Raw genomic sequence first — 17,921 nt, 5'->3', positions numbered from 1 at the left:
TTTGAAATGTGCCGTCTGGGGTCTTAAATGCTAGCAAGCGGCCATCTAAGATGCAGCAATTGTTCTCAACCCACCTGGAGCAAAGGAAAATGAAGAACACCAAGCCCACACGGCAACTAAGAGCCCAAGAGACAGAAAGGGCCACATGAACCAGAGACCTACATCATCCTGAGACCAGAAGAACTAGTTGGTGCCCAGCCACAATCGATGACTGCCCTGACAGGGAGCACAGCAGAGGACCCCTGAGGGAGCAGGAGATCAGTGGGATGCAGACCCCAAATTCTCATAAAAAGACCAAACTTAATGGTCTGACTGAGACTGGAGGAATCCCGGCGGCCATGCTCTCCAGACCTTCTGTTGACACAGGACAGGAACCATCCCCGAAGACAACTCATCAGACATGAAAGGGACTGGCCAGCGGGTGGGAGAGAGACGCTGATGAAGAGTGAGCTAATTATATCAGGTGGACACTTGAGATTGTGTTGGCAACTCTTGTCTGGAGGGGGGATGGGAGGATAGAGAGAGAGGGAAGCCGGCAAAATTGTCAAGAAAGGAGAGACGGAAAGGGCTGACTCAAGACGGGGAGAGTAAGTGGGAGTAGGGAGTGAGATGTATGTAAACTTATATGTGACAGACTGATTGGATTTGTAAACGTTCACTTGAAGCTTAATAAAAGTTATTAAAAAAAAAGAATTTAACGTTCTTTGGAGCTCTGATAGTTTTATTATTAAGACATATGCCTTGTTCTCATATTTCTCTGTCCTCCAACTTCATGAGGTGAGAGCCCCTCTACAGGATGCCCTCACAACGTTCACAAAACTTTTTTTTTTTTTTCTTTTTGGTGGGTTGCTCCCTTTCAGTCTTACATTATACTTTTCGATATGTTAGTTGAGGTTCGCAACAACAACACAATTCCATTGTCTATATAGTTCTCACCCCCCTTATATATCTCAAATTCCTAATACCTGTCAGTATTCAGTTTATCATCCTCCACTGGTTCACCATCCCAGTTCACCACTTGTGAATTTTTGACAATTATGATACACCTTTTTACCTGGGCACTGTTTTCTCCACTACTACCAGTGGTGAGTTCCTCATTGCCAGCTGGGCTGCAGGTGATTCAGGTCTCAAATCCTTTCTTAAAGCCTGTTTTCTTAGGCCTTTCTTGCTACAGCACTGTCATAGGTTTAATTCCCTGAGAAGCAGACTCTTAGATGAAAATGAGCTTGTAGGGGGTTTATTATGCAGTGTGCCTGGGCTTAAGTACCTGTGGAAAAGAAGAAAAGAAAGAAGTCTGTGCAGAAGGAGAAATTGGTAAGTGATGTATTCTAAAGAAAGCACTTGGCTGTCTTTATGTGGAACTCAGAAACCCTGATGGCATAGTGGTTAAGAGCTATGGCAGCTAACCAAAAGGTTGAGAGTTGGAATCCCACAGCTGCTCCTTGGAAACCCTATGGGGCAGTTCTACTCTGTTCTATAGGGTCGCTATGAGTTGGAATCCACTCTAAGGCAGTGAGTTTGGTTTGGTTTTGGATAGTAAATTCTGGGGCCCTGGTGGTGCGGTGGTTAAGAGCTTGGCTACAAACTGGAAGGTCCATAGTTGAAATCCGCCAGTTGCACCTTGAAAACAACATGGGGCTGTTCCGTTCTGCCCTATAGGGTCGCTATGAGTCCGAATTGACTGGATTGCAATAGCTTTTTTTTTTTTTAATGGGGAATTCTAAAGAAGCCCTTGTGTCAAAATGACTAAGGGCTTAGCTGCTCACTGAAAGTTCGAAAGTTTGTAGGGATTAGGACTAGCCCCTCCGTGGGAAAATGATGTGGCGATGCAATTCTATAACGAATTATAGCCTTGGAAACCCTATGGGGCAGTTTTACTACGGGGTCTGTATGCGTATGAGTCAGAATCTGCTAGAGGGCAATAAGTTGTTTTTGGGGGGGCGGGGGGCAGAATTCTGAAGCTGGGATCGCCCTTCAGAGTTTCCCCATATTGGGACAAGTGGACAGGGTGATTTTACCCCATGCTTACCAGTCACCGGAAACGGAGGGAGATATGGAGAATATGGGGGAAGTGGATGTTACTTTGACAAAGCGACCACATTGCATGGAATTTTTTTCTTGCAGCCATTTAACAGATTTTTTTTTAATTTATTGTCATTTGTTTTTGTGTACTCTTATAAACAGTATTGCTTTTTAATTTTCTTTTTTTTTTGCTGCCTATATATATATTAGTAGCAAAATACATTAACATATTATTGTATACAAATATTATCCAGTGATATTGATAAATGAGTATATACATTCTAATATTTAGATATTCTAATAGTGTTGGATTTTTAATATACACAAGCATATCATTTACAAAAATGTTTTGTTTGTTTCGCTCCCATTTTGATATTTCTTATTTGTTTTATTGGCTAGGACCTTCACTAGATAGTGGAGATTGTTAATTAGAAGGACTGATAACGACTATCATTATCTTGTTTCAGATCTCAAAAGAAAAACAAGTCACCATCTTACTGGAAGTTGGAAGAAGTACAGCCAGAATGTTCTTTAAAAGCAAGAATAGTGAAACTTCATCTCACTTACTTTGGACATTTGATCAAGAGGGACCGGTCCCTGGGGAAGAATATCATGCATGGTAAAGCAGAAGGTCAGTGAAAAAGAGGGATATGCTCAACAAAGTGGATTGGCACCGTGGCTATAAGAGTACGCTCAAATATAATAACAATTGTGAGGCTGATGTAGGGCTGGGCAAATATCCTTCTGTTATACGGAGGGTTGTTATGAGTCAGAACTGACTTGACAACACCTAACAAAAAATAAAAAGTATGATGTTAGCTTTTGGGTTTTGTTTGTTTGCATTTACTGTCAATAAACCAAAAAAAAAAATCTGTTGCTGTCAACGAATGTCAATTAAAAAAAAAAAACCCCATTGCTGTCGAGTCGATTCCATATTCCTTAGTAAATTAGAGAGACCTTCTGCTCCCAGTTTTCTGAGAGATTTTATCATCATTGGGTGTCGAATTTCATCAGGTGCTTCTATGTCTGCAGAGAACGTATTCTCTCTCTCTGCCTTTCTCAATGTTAAATCAGTCTGGCATTACTGAAATAAACCCTAATTTGTCATGATGTTTTATTCCTTTTATGTTTATTTGGTTTAATTTTCTCTGATTCTTTATAAGGTTGGTATTTATCCTATTTATTTTAGGAAGAGTAGGAGGGGGAATCATCTTCACATTCCTGTCTTCTTACCAGAAAACACTGTGTTTACGTTCATCACTGTCTGGAGTATATCTAGATGATAAATTATGACAATGTTACTTTCACATAGCAAATGAGGAGAAAGAGGAACGTTTGAAGATGTAAATGTGAAGAAAAAGGTAGACATTTTAGTCTCACAGCATCCTTATTCCATTTTTGTAGTCTATGCGTCCTAAAATGGCCTTCAATTACAGGATATCAGCTGGGCCAAAATAATTGTACGAACTACCCTCTTCCCTCTGGAATCTTAATCCTCAGTGTACTTTCAGTCTTCACAGGACTCATAAGTTTCTCACATACGAATTTTTTTGTTTTAATACAGTCATCGTAATAAATACATGGTCCAAAAATATATGCACAATGTATCTTATCATTTAAATGTCCCTTGTTTCTTATGTACCTGGAAGAGAAAAATAAAGAATTACTCTTGGCAGGACAGGCAAGACACTGACTCCAAAATCCTATTCTTATATCTACTGACTGTCAAAATGGTCTGACGATGCGGTCGTACTATGACATACAGAGATATGAGACTAAGTGATACTATAGAAAGTGGAAGTTTCGAAGCAGCGTGTAGAATAACGAGAAGAAAAATAACGTCTAGTCCAAAGACTCTAATTTGGGGAAAAGCTTTTCTTATTTAAAAACTAAAAGAAATCCAGAATGACTAAGAAATTGTGGTGAAGGTAAGACATGATGTTAGAAGAGTTCAAACAGAAGTGGAAGACAGACTACCCAAAGGTTTCATTAGCCAGAGGGAGGAGGTTAGATTTGTCAGCCAGAGGAAGGAGGAGCCACTGGAAGCTTTTAATCAGGAAAGAATAATAGCAGTTTATTATCATTTTTTTGAAGACCACTGTGACTGTACGTGGTGAACAAATTTCAGGGTGACAGCACTGAAATCAGGGAAAATAGCCTGAAAACTAATGCAATATACCATACGAGAGAGAATAGTGACTTTGTTTACTTGTATTAAGTGTTGTGATGACCCATGAAAAGATTACAAATATATTTTCATGTTAAAATTTATAGCACAAATTTTTGAATTGTTTATAAGGGATTTTTGATTTGAGAAAGTTGGTGGATAATGAAAACACACTTTTATAAGCAAGACAAGAAAAAAAAAGTTGCAGTGGAATTGATTCTGAGCATAGCGACGGTATAGGGCAGAGTAGAACTGTCCCATAGTGTTTCCAAGGAGCAGCTGATGGATTCAAACTGCTGACCTTTTGGTTAGCAGTTGAGCTCTTAACCACTGCAACATAGGATGGTGGTAAGAAGCACAGCACAGTCTCTAGGGCTAGAATGCCTGGGCTTCAATTCTTGTTCTGTTGCTTATCACTTGTGGACTCTTGGCCAAGTTACCTAACCTCTATTTATCTCAATTTTTACATTGGTAAAAATTGGAAGAGCATAAATTAATCACAATGAAATGATTTAATAGAAAAGAGCCCTGGCGGTGCAATAGTTAGGTGCTCATTTGCTAACTGAAAAGTCAGTGGTTCGAACCCAACAGATACTCCTCAGGAGAAAGATGTGGCAGTGTGTCTCCATAAAGATTACAGCCTTGAAAAACCTATGTGGAACTTCACCTCTGTCCTATAAGGTCTCTATGAGTTGGAATTGACTGGATTGCCAAGGGGATATACTTAGAACAGTGCCAGCACATAGTAAACACTTGATCGTTGTTAGATTTTTATTTGTGTATTTAGTGAGATGAGAGTGGTGGGAAAGTTAGCAGGTTTAGAGGAAAAAATATTCTGTTTTGTCCATTTTTAATTTGAAATGAAATTAGAACTCCATGTGAAAATGCCAATTAGATATTTTAGTTTTCGAGTTTGAAGATCCAAAGAATGGCTGTAAAGAGGCATTTGGGAGTCATGATGATTGAAGACAAAGGATAGAATGAGTTAACTTAGAGAAATATGTTGAGTGACACAAGAAAAGGGAACCCAGAACTGAGCCCTGGAGTTTTCCGACATATAGCATTTGGTCCAAGGAGAAGGGTCAAAACAGGAGGCTGAGAGGGAGCAGATATTGTGAGGGCACACAACCAGATTGAGTGTGTCCATGAGGCTATGCAAAGGAAGAGCTTAAAGAAGAAGAGCTGCTCAACTTGGTGAATGTGGTAGGGAATTCAAGTAATAAAAGAACAGAGATGTGATCACTGGGATGAGACAAGGACATTGCCTGTGACCTAGATGAGACAGATGCTTCACAGAATAATGAGGACAGAAGCCTAATTCAGTCAGTTAAAAAGAAAATGAGAGGTAAGAAATTGCGAGTCAGTGACCAGTAGTGTCACCAATGGGCGCAGGGGTACAGACTGCACTGAATGATGCTGTCAGAGTGGGTAACACCAAAATGACTGTCTATAAATTTGCAGTGTTTCAGCAGAAATTTGTTATTATTTTTTTATAAAAATATCCCCATAATTAGTTATAACAAAAAAAAAAAAAAAACACTTTTAGGAAGCCCAGCTTACATGTATCAATATACCTACAAGGCTAAAACTCTATGCTAAGTTACTTTTGAATGCTGTCTAATGCACTAGGGTCCATTCCTAGTGTAAGCTGTTTTGATTTATTGTTCTAGTAGAAATGAAGAAAAAATTTTTTCTCAGATCGGTGGTCAAATACCATATACCTGAGGCCATGATACTCTGCTCTAGCAAAGATAACTTATTTGGCATTAGAGCTTTTATTTGGAGTTGTTACTTGTTTGGGATTTTGGTAGTTCAAGGACATCCTCCAGGATCCTTCTGGTTTTTATATAGATCAGAATGGTGAATTAAGTAGAGTTATGACGAGGAGTGGAAAGTCTGGTGGTGTAGTGGTTAAGGGCTAGGGCTGCTAAGCAAAAGGTCGGCAGTTTGAATCTGCCAGTGCTCCTTGGAAACTCTATGGGGCAGTTCTACTCTGTCGTATAGGGTCGCTATGAGTCGGAATAGACTCGACTCCACTGGGTTTGGTTTCGTTTTTTTTTTTTTTACCAAATTTTGTTTTAGTAATCTAGTGCTGCCATATCAGGAATAAAAAAAGTGGTTGGCTTTAACAAAGAGAAATTTGTTTTATCACTGCCTAGTAGGTTACAAGTCCAAATTCAGGACTTTGGCTGCAGGGGTTGGCTTTCTCTCTTTGTCGGCTCTGGAGAAAGCTCCTTGTCCTCAATCTTCCCATGGTCAAGGCACAGGGACCTCGTATCTAAAGGACACATTCTGCTCTTGGGGCTGCTTTCTTGGTGGTATGAGGTCTCCAACTCTGCTTGCTTCCTTTTCCTTTTACCTCTTGAGAGCTAAAAGGTGGTGCAGGCCACACCCCAGGAAATCTCTCTTTACCTTGGATCAGAGAGGTGACCTGAATAAGGGTGGTGTTACAATCCCACCCTAAACCCCTCAACATAAAATTACAATCACAAAATGGAGGCCAACCATACAATACTGGGAATCATGGCCTAACCAAGTTGATATACACGTTTTTGGGGGGACATAATTCAAATCCTAGTGGCATAGTGGTTAAGTGCTACGGCTGCTAACCAAAGGGTCGGCAGTTTGAATCCGCCAGGTGCTCCTTGGAAACTCTATGCAGCACTTCTACTCTGTCCTGTAGGGTCACTATGAGTCAGAACGGACTTGATGGCACTGGGTTTGGTTTGGTTTGGTAATTCAGTCCACGACAGTTGCTAACCGAAAGGTTGAAGGTTTATTGTTTTTTTTTAAATAATTTTTATTGTGCTTTAAGTGAAAGTTTACAAATCAAGTCAGTCTCTCACACAAAAACCCATATACGCCTTGCTACACACTCCCAATTACTCTCCCCCTAATGAGAGACAGCCCGCTCCCTCCCTCCACAAGGTTGGAGGTTTTTGTCCACCCAGAGGTGGCCCAGAATGAAACCTGCCAATCTACCTCCAAATCTCAGTCACTGAAACTCCTATGTAGAAGAGTCCCTGGGCATTCCAAGGGTTGAGCACTCAACTAGTAGTTGCAAGGTTGGCAGTCTGAACCCATCCGTAAGCATCTTGGAAGATAGGCCTGGTGATCTGCTTCTGAAAGGTCACAGCCTTGAACACCCTATGGAACAGTGCTATAAAACCCAGATGGGATCACCCTGAGTTGGAATAAACTGCATGGCAACTAACAACAGCAAACTCAAAGAAGCAGCTGCCTCTTCTCCTCCTGAAAAGCAGGAAAGAGGAAGAAAGGAAAAATGGGGGGGGCAAGGAGTGAGGGGCAGGCAAGGAGTGAAGGAGGGAGAGAAGAAGGAAGGAAGAAAGAAATTAAGAAAGGAAGAGAAAAAGAAAGAAAACAAAATCCCATAGAGCACAGTTCTGTTCTGACACAACTTGGGGTCACCATGAGTTGGAGCCAACTCTGCCACAAGTGGTGGCTATCTAATGTTATGTCCCCGGCCCTTTGTCTGCACTCTGGCATATATACTCTCCCTACTCCTGCTGTTGTGACATGTTGTCCAAGTACTGCAATTCCTGGTTGTTTTTTTTTCCCCCCTGGCCAGGTTGCCCAGTTATTTCCCTTGTGGCTAGGAGCTAAGGTGGGTGAAGATTTTGAGGGGGCTGAACCTCAACTTTTATTGAAAAGCCTCTACATTGTTTTCAAGCAAGGGGAGAGTGCTAGCTATTAATAGGGGGGAGTAGTTAACTTCTCTAGTCTCAGAGAGTTCAGAAAGAGCTGCAGATAAAGATCTTGAGGGAAATTAACCAAGAGGTTTTCATGTTTCCCTAACCAATAAAACTTTTGCAAAGATTTCCTAACTCGTACAAAGGATAAAGTGCCCTAACTTTGGCAAAGCAAGCTAGCCTAGGTTAAAATTTTCACATTCTTTGAAGCTCTACAACTCATGTTGTTAAATTCTTGATCTGGTTGTCACCTCTCTTTGTTCTCTAACTGCATGAGATGTGTCACTTTATAAGATACCCTGACAGCATTCACGCTTAGCTTTTTTTTTTTTTTTTAATTTATTTTCTCATAGTCTAGTAGGTTAGAAGTCCAAATTCAGGGTGTTGGCTCTAGGGGAAGGCTTTCTGTCTGTCTTCTTCTTCTTTTCTGATTATTCACTTTCAGTCTGCCTTTAATCGAGCTTAGAAACAACTGCTAATTCCACTGTCCTTATACTTTTTATCTGTTCCCTCCTATACTTCTCAAATACTTTGGTGGTATAATAATTAAGCACCCAGCTGCTAACTGAACACTTTGTGCTTTGAACCTATCCAGCAGCTCCATGAGGAAAGACGTGGAGATCTGCTTCTGTAAAGTTATAGGCTAGGAAACCCTATGAGGAAGTTCTGTTCTGTCACATGGGGTCACTAGGAGTCAAAACTGGCTCAATGCCAGTAAAAACAACAACAGTGCATTCCCTTCCACTGGTTCATCAACCCAGTTCACCACTTGTAGGATTTTTCACAATCATTCTATAACTTTGTGCCTGCATAATAAATATATTCTCCGCTAATACCTGTAATGGGGTCCTCCTCATTGTCAGCTGGGCAGCAGGTGATTCATGCCCCACATTTCTGCTTAAAGTCTGCTTTCTTGGACCATTCTTCCTACCCACTGTCACAGGTTTGGTTCCCTGAGAAGCAAACTTTTTGATGGAAATGAACTTGTTGGGGGTTTATTGTGGAGTGTGCCTGGGCTCACTACCTGAGGAAGGGAAGGAAAGACAGCAGGGTTGGGCAGAAGGGAAAATGATATATTCTCAGTGGAGTATTTGACTGTCTCTACTGGGAATTCTAAGCATTCCTAGGAGGTGCAAACAGTTAAGCGCTCTACTACTAACAGAAATGTTGGTGATTTAACCCCATCCAGAGGTGCCCTATGAGTAGATATCAACTCGACGGCAACAGGTTTGGCTGGTTTGGTTTACAGGTGCTGTGGGAAAAGAAGCCTGGTGATCTTCTTCTGAAAGGTCATAGCTCTGAAAAGCTTGTGGATCACAGTTCCACTTTCCTACAGATGGGGTTGCATAATTTGGAATTGACTTGAAGGCAACTGGTTTTGGTTTATGAGGAATTCTGGTGCTGGGATTATTTTTCAAAGTGGCTCTATGTCGGGTAAAAGGGGCAGAGTCATCGTTCCTCCATGCTTACCAGTCATTAGATATTGAGATCCTTGGGTAAGGGATGCTACTTTGGGCTAGGGAATGACTGCAGATTGTGTGTCATTTTTCCATGTAGAGATTTATCTCGTTTTTATTTGAGTTAGTGCTATTTTAAGTTTTGAGTGTTTTTTTAGATGGTATTATTTTTTAAATTTTACTTTCTTATATCGGCTAATATATAGAAATGACTGACTTTTATAGAGATTTTATCGAATTATTTTGATAAATGGATTTATTTATGTGAATATTTCATAGATTCTATTGGACTTTTTAATGTACACACTTACTTACAAATAAAAATGATCTTAGTCCTCCTTTGCCCATTTTTACATTTTTTATTTCTTTTTCTTGTCTTATTCCAATAACTAGGTCTTTCATTACACAGTGGAGGTTGTTAATAAAAGAAATGGTGATGACTATCTTTATCTTGTCCAGAACTCAAAAAAAAAAGACAATATTACCAAAAGATGTATGATCTTAGCTATAGGCTTTTTGTTGGTTTTACTTTTTTAAGGTCGACACAGTTTATTAGATTAAGGAAGTCTTCTGCTTCTAGATTTCTGACAGGTTTTATGACGACTGAGTGTTGAATTTCATCAAATGCTTCAATATTTACAGAAATTATCCTTTTTTCCTCTTCCACTCTTTCTATCAAAATATTGAATCATCCTGAAATTACTGTAAGCCCCAATTGGTCATTTTATACACACACACACACACACACATATAATTAACACATATATATTAAAAAAAAAAAAACATTGCCATCAAGAAAATTCTGACTCACAAATATACATAAATAGATATGTTCTTGGATTTAATTTTCTCTGATTTTCTATAAGGTTGGTATTTATCTTGCTTATTTAAGGAAAAGCAGGGGGAAATCAGCTTTACATTCCTGTCTTCTGACTACAAAACACTGTAGCTATGCTCATCAGCATTTGTAAATTATGAATTTTCATTCCTTTCATTCAGAAAATGAAGTGAAAGAAGAAATTTGGAGACCTAAATGTTAAGAAAAAGGTAGAAATTTAGTTTTACCACATCTTTATTCTTTTTGTATGTCCCAGGATATACCTGCCCTCTAAAGTTGCCTTCAACTACAGGATATTAGCTGAGGCAAAAAATTGCACTAACTACCCTCTTTCATCTGGAGTATTAAGCATTTCAATCTTCACTTTATCAGCCAGTTTCTGACATACGAATGTTCTTTTTGCAGTACAGTCATCATAAGTAACATATGTGTTGTATTTATATCCACAGTATTTCTCATTTAAGTGGTCTGTGTTTCGTGTAAACCTGAAAGAGAAAATAGACAATTATAGTTGGCAAGTCAGAGACCTGAAACACATTAACAAAAAATTACCTTTCCAACATGACATTTTTGCTCCTAAGGTCTGAACTGTCTACAGTAAATTTGCGTTATTGTTCGCAGTATCAAGGATGTCCACGTTACTTGTTTTAATCCACAATTACACAATGTCAAAGACTGCCTTGTTTCTTTTTTCTTCTCCACTTTCTCACACCTGGATTATTTGCTGTCCCTGTCTTCCAGGATTAGATCACCCACCCTCTTGTCTAATATGATATAGAAGAGTGCTATTGCATAAGATTCCGCAAGTCATGTTTCCTTCTAGCCATTTTCGGACATTTTACTATGAAGTTCTGAATAACAGCTGCTTGGCTACTAATCTAAAGGTTGATGGTTTGAACCCACCCAGAGGCTCCTCAAAAGAAAGGTCTGGTGGTCTACTGCTGAAAAGCCAACCGCAGGAAACCTATGGAGCACAGCTCTACACATTGGGTCTCCGTAAGACAAAATCGCGTCAAGGGCAACTGGTTATTGGTTAAACTAGATTAGTGATCAGGGACTATGCATTTAAGCCAAACTTGTAAAATGAGATATTTGTCTTTTTGAGAAATATAACATCAATAGCTAGGCCAATAAATAAGGATTAAGACACTAAATAATTTCCTTGACTAAATTTTCAAGAGGGAGATTTCCTATTTGTGGTAACATAGTATGGATGTCATTGATCACCAACCCCTTCCAGAAAAACATCCAAAAATAGCAATAAGATGGAGAAATTACATATATATATATACATATTAGATATAGATATATATCATATACATTAACGCTTATAAGCTAGGCGCACAAAACAGATGATATGAAAACTGGGCAGAGTTAAAGGGTGACACAAACAGAGGATGCCTGTATTAACAAATTACAGGCAGATCTGCCTGAGTACAGACTTTGTCAAAGAGGAGAGCAGGGAGGGGGCCAAGATGACGGACCAGGTAGATGCTACCTCGGATCCCTCTTGCAACAAAGACTCGGAAAAACAAGTGAATCGATCACATACATGACAATCTACGAACCCTGACCAACAAACACAGATTTAAAGAGTTGACCTGAGTGACAGAGACCGAGAACGAACAACTACGGGGAAGCAGCGACTGTTTTCGGAGCCTGGAGCCAGCATCCCAGTCAGGAAACCTTGGCACTAGGCTCTGGACTGGGTGCAGGGGAGCTGAGCACGGCATCCTGTATCAGCACAACAATGGGGCGCAGCCCTACCCCCCCGAACTGACCTCAGGAGGGGGACCAGCAGGTCCGCGCGGGTGGCGTGGGACGCGGCTGGCAAGGGGAGAAGTTGCCGGGAGGCAGCGACTGGTTTTGGAGCCAGGAGTGCAGTGTCCCAGCCGGGGAACCTTGGCGCAGGGCTTTGGACTGGACACGGGAGCTGAGCACAGCATCCTGTCATGGCGCAAACACGGGGTGCAGCCCTACCCCCCTGAACTGACCTCAGAAGGGGCCCAGCCATCAGCGGCGGCGACGCTGCTGGCGGGAGAAGTCGCCGGGAGGCACCAACTGGTATTGGAGCCGGGAGTGCAGCATCCCAGCCAGGGAATCTAGGCGCGGGGCTTTGGACTGGGAGCAAGGGGGCTGAGCAGGACATCCTGTGATGGTGCAAACACGGGGCGCAGCCCTACCCCCCGAACTGACCTCTGGAGGGGGCCCAACTATTCCACGCGGATGGAGTGGCAACGCAGCTGGCTGGAGGACAAGTCGCCGGGAGGCAGCAACTGGTTTTGGAGCTGGGAGTGCGGCGTCCCAGCCCAGGAACTTTGGCGCCGAGCTTTGGACTGGGCACAGGGGAGCTGAGCACGACATCCTGTGCAGTGCAAACACAGGGCGCAGCCCCAGCCCCCTGAACAGACCTGGGGAGGCCCAGCCATCCCCGCCGGCGGCACGGCAATGCAGCTGGCTGGAGGAGAAGTCACTAGGAGGCAGTGACTGTTTTTGGAGCAGGGAGTGCAGTGTCCCAGCTGGAGAACCTTGACGCTGGGCTTTGGACTGGCAGTGGAGGAACTGACCACGGCTTCTGAGACAGCCCAAGCACAGGACGCGGGCCTGACCCTGGGGGCAGTCTCTACCCAGCCAGCGCACACAGGCAAAGCGCCCCTCGGGAATCTCAGATAAAACAGTCATCCCACGCAAGATAAGTAACTTTGTCTATATTAAGGGGTCTCTCCTGTTTTTCTGAACCCTCCCCTCCCCTTCCCAGGCGGCTTCATTAACATTGGAATTTCCTGAGCCAGAGGGAGAACTGCTCCGAGGCTTTTCTTTTCCTTTTTTTTTTTTTTTTTTTTGGTCTTTTCCTAACCCATTCTCCTGGCCTGAGAGAAGCAACCACAAAAAACCCAGGGACCAAAAATCCTACCCTAATTGGACTAAAAAAACAAAACCAGCTCCAGCCAAGCATATGTGATCCACAGTCTCAGGCTTTCATCCCTACAGGGAACAAGGTGGCTATTATAATGCAAAGGCATTTCTGATAGGGATCTGACTGCAATTGTTTTAGTGGATTTACTGGAAAGACAAGTTTCCCAGGTCTGATATCTCTGCATATTCAACAGAGCCCTCACTGACCCACAATAGGGAACTGAGGGCTGAAGCTCCCCCCAGACCACCTAGCCTCCTGCCTTAGGGGTCTGAGGATGGTGACGCCTACCAATCTGTAGAGGTACTTGCATTGGGGGCCTAAGGTACAGCTGCAGAGCCCAGCCACCAAGGTGCTTTAGGAATAGAGACACACCTACCTCACTGACACTTGGGGGAAGCCTGTCAGCATCCTGCCCGCCCCCCCCGGAGGGTGAACCCCAGATGCTACTAGAATCTGGTGAACACAACTATCACCACTACTTCTCGAGGTGGATAGGTGACAGTGTGCATCACACACTTGATGACCCAAAATCAGATTCTACTCAAGCATAGTGAATGGACTCAGGCATATATATCTGGTAACAACCCAAGCCAGCTGGTAATAGGTTATAAGTAAGTCAAGGGCTACAACAATCAAGACAGCGCAATCTAGTAGCCCATCTACGTATATTGAAAGAAAACAAAACAAGATAAGACTCAGTGAGCAAATATAGAATAAATCACTACAATACCTTAGTGATGGCTCGGAGACAGCAGTCAATATCAAACCACATAAAGAAGCAGACCATGACTGCTTCTACAACCGCCCAAACTAAAGAATCAAAATCTTTCCCAAATGAAGATATAATCCTGGAATTTACAGATACAGAATATAAAAAACTGATTTACAGAATGCTTCAAGACATCAGGGATGACCTCAGAAATGAAATAAGGCAATCTCCAGAAAAAGCCAAGGAACACACTGATAAAGCAGTTGAAGAACTCAAAAAGATTATTTAAGAACATAGTGGAAAAATTAATAAGTTGCAAGAATCCATAGAGAGACAGCATTCAGAAATCCAAAAGATTAACAATAAAATTACAGAATTAGGCAACGCAATACGAAGTCAGAGGAGCAGATTCGAGCAATTAGAATGCAGAGTGGGAAATCTGGAGGGCCAGGGAATTAACACCAATATAGCTGAAAAAAATTCAGATAAAGGAATTAAAAAAAAATGAAGAAACCCTAAGAATCATGTGGGACTCTATCAAGAAGGACAACTTGGGTGTGATTGGAGTCCCAGAACAGGGAGAGACAACAGAAAACACAGAGAGAATAGTTGAAGATCTGCTGGCAAAAAACTTCCCTGACATCATGAAAGACGAAAGGATATCTATCCAAGATGCTCATCGAACCCCGTTTAAGATTGATCCAAAAAGAAAATCACCAGGACATATTATCATCAAGCTTGCCAAAAACAAAGATAAAGAGAAAATTTGAAAAGCAGCCAGGGATAAAAGAAAGGGCTCCTACAAAGGAGAATCAATAAGAATAAGTTCAGACTACTCAGCAGAAACCATGCAGGCAAGAAGGCAATGGGATGACATATACAGAGCACAGAAGGAGAAAAACTGCCAGCCAAGGATCATATATCCAGCAAAACTCTCTCTAAAATATGAAGGCGAAATTAAGATATTTACAGATAAACACAAGCTTAGACAATTTGCAAAAACCAAACCAAAGCTACAAGAAATACTAAAGGAAATTGTTTGGTCAGAAAACCAATAATATCAGATACCAGCACAACACAAGGTCACAGAACAGAACATCCTGATATCAACTCAAATAGGGAAATCACAAAAACAAATTAAGATTAACTAAAAAAAAAAAAAAAAATGCTCAAAACAGGGAATCATTGAAGTCAATATGTAAAAGATCACAATAATCAAAAAGAGGAACTAAATATAGGTGGCATAGAACTGCAATATGGAGAGGGATACAAGGCAATATAGGACAATACAAGTTAGGTTTTTACTTAGAAAATTAGGGGTAAATATTAAGGTAACCACAAAGAGGTATAACAACTCCATAACTCAAAATAAAAACCAAGAAAAATGTAACGACTCAGCAATCATAAAGTCATGAAAATGAGGAACACACAATTTACAAAGAAAAACGTCTCAGCACAAAAAAGTAAGTGGAAAAATGAAATTGTCAACAACACATATAAAAAGGCATCAAAATGACAACACTAAACACATACTTATCTATAATTACGCTGAATGTAAATGGACTAAATGCACCAATAAAGAGACAGAGAGTCTCAGACTGGATAAAGAAACACGATCCGTCTATATGCTGCCTACAAGAGACACACCTTAGACTTAGAGACACAAACAAACTAAAACTCAAAGAATGGAAAAAAATATATCAAGCAAACAATAAGCAAAAAAGAAGAGGAGTAGCAATATTAATTTCTGACAAAATAGACTTTAGACTTAAATCCACCACAAAGGATAAAGAAGGACACTACATAATGATAAAAGGGACAATTGACCAGGAAGATACAACCATATTAAATATTTATGCACCCCATGACAGGGCTGCAAGACATAAATCAAATTTTAACAGAACTGAAAAGTGAGATAGACACCTCCACAATTATAGTAGGAGACTTCAACACACCACTTTCGGAGAAGGACAGGACATCCAGGAAAAAGCTCAATAGAGACACAGAAGACCTAATTACAACAATCAACCAACTAGACCTCATTGGCTTATACAGAACTCTCCACCCAACTGCTGCAAAGTGTACTTTTTTTTCTAGCACACATGGAACATTCTCTACAATAGACCACATATTAGGTCATAAAACTAACCTTTGCAGAATCCAAAACATCGAAATATTACAAAGTATTTTCTCAGACCACAAGGCCATAAAAGTGGAAATCAATAACAGAAAAATTAGGGAAAAGAAATCGAATACTTGGAAAATGAACAATACCCTCCTGAAAAAAGACTGGGTTATAGAAGACATTAAGGAGGGAATAAGGAAATTCATAGAATGCAACGAGAATGAAAATACTTCCTATCAAAACCTCTGGGACACAGCAAAAGCAGTGCTCAGAGGCCAATTTATATCGATAAATGCACACATACAAAATGAAGAAAGAGCCAAAATCAGAGAACTGTCCCTACAACTTGAACAAATAGAAAGCGAGCAACAAAGGAATCCATCAGGCACCAGAAGAAAACAAATAATAAAAATTAGAGCTGAACTAAATGAATTAGAGAACAGAAAAACAATTGAAAGAATCAACAAAGCCAAAAGCTGGTTCTTTGAAAAAATTTACAAAATTGATAAACCATTGGCCAGACTGACGAAAGAAATACAGAAAAGGAAACAAGGAACCCGAATAAGAGACGAGATGGGCCATATCACAACAGACTCAACTAAAATTAAAAGAATCATATCAGATTATTATGAAAAATTGTACTGTAACAAATTTGCAAACCTAGAAGAAATGGATGAATTCCTAGAAGAACACTACCTACCTAAACTAACACAATCAGAAGTAGAACAACTAAATAGACCCATAACAAAAAAAGAGATTGAAACGGTAATCAAAAAACTCCCAACAAAAAAAAAGCCCTGGCCCGGATGGCTTTACTGCAGAGTTCTACCAAACTTTCAGAGAAGAGTTAACACCACTGCTACTAAAGGTATTTCAAAGCATAGAAAATGACGGAATACTACCTAACTCATTCTATGAAGCCACCATTTCCCTGATATCAAAACCAGGTAAAGACATCACAAAAAAAAACAAAATTACAGACCTATATCCCTCATGAACATAGATGCAAAAATCCTCAACAAAATTCTAGCCCATAGAATTCAACAACATATCAAAAAAATAATCCACCATGATCAAGTGGGATTTATACCAGGTATGCAAGGCTGGTTTAATATTAGAAAAACCATTAATGTAATCCATCACATAAATAAAACAAAAGACAAAAACCACATGATCTTATCAATTGATGCAGCAAAGGCATTTGACAAAGTCCAACACCCTTTCATGATAAAAACTCTCACCAAAATAGGAATTGAAGGAAAATTCCTCAACATAATAAAGGGCATCTATACAAAGCCAACAGCCAACATCACTCTAAATGAAGAGAGCCTGAAAGCATTTCCCTTAAGAACGGGAACCAGACAAGGATGCCCTTTATCACCGCTCTTATTCAACATTTTGCTAGAGGTCCTAGCCAGAGCAATTAGGCTAGACAAAGAAATAAAGGGCATCTGGACTGGCAAGGAGGAAGTAAAATTATCTCTATTTGCAGATGACATGATCTTATACACAGAAAACCCTAAGGAATCCTCCGGAAAACTACTGAAACTAATAGAAGAGTTTGGCAGAGTCTCAGGTTATAAGATAAACATACAAAAATCACTTGGATTCCTCTACATCAACAAAAAGAACATCGAAGAGGAAATCACCAAATCAATACCATTCACAGTAGCCCCCAAGAAGATAAAATACTTAGGAATAAATCTTACCAAGGATGTAAAAGACCTATACAAAGAAAACTACAAAGTACTACTACAAGAAACTAAAAAGGACCTACTTAAGTGGGAAAATATACCTTGCTCATGGATAGGAAGACTTAACATAGTAAAAATGTCTATTCTACCAAAAGCCATCTATACATACAAAGCACTTCCAATCCAAATTCCAATGTCAATTTTTAATGTGAGGGAGAAACAAATCACCAATTTCATATGGAAGGGAAAGAAGCCTCGGATAAGTAAAACATTACTGAAAAA

General features: G+C 40.4%; 1 protein-coding gene across 9 annotated transcripts in view; it reads right to left on the bottom strand.

Moving 5' to 3' along the window:
* The window catches only part of LOC126075153 (C-type lectin domain family 12 member A-like), a 99,879-nt gene that overhangs the window by 52,211 nt on the left and 29,747 nt on the right, over positions 1–17,921 (bottom strand). For 5 of the 9 annotated variants that reach the window (XM_049882412.1, XM_049882417.1, XM_049882414.1 and 2 more), the window contains exons 1-3: positions 3,256–3,587; positions 2,590–2,812; positions 1,055–1,267 (exon numbers count right to left, since the gene is read on the bottom strand). The exons of 1 other annotated variant lie outside the window; for it this stretch is intronic. Coding sequence is in view for 2 of the 8 variants with exons in the window: in XM_049882409.1 (XP_049738366.1) it covers positions 10,517–10,679 (163 nt within the window). In the remaining 6 variants the exon portion in view is untranslated. Of the gene's footprint in view, positions 1–1,054; positions 1,268–2,589; positions 2,813–3,255; positions 3,588–9,930; positions 10,680–17,921 lie in introns of those variants that run through there. 3 more of the 9 variants (XM_049882409.1, XM_049882411.1, XM_049882416.1) reach the window with 2 other exon arrangements.

The sequence above is a fragment of the Elephas maximus genome, chromosome 4 (assembly GCF_024166365.1).
Source record: "Elephas maximus indicus isolate mEleMax1 chromosome 4, mEleMax1 primary haplotype, whole genome shotgun sequence".
In the NCBI taxonomy this organism is placed as follows: domain Eukaryota; kingdom Metazoa; phylum Chordata; class Mammalia; order Proboscidea; family Elephantidae; genus Elephas; species Elephas maximus.
The sequence above is the reverse complement of the archived record's forward strand: the minus strand, read 5'-3'. Positions and strand labels throughout refer to the sequence as shown.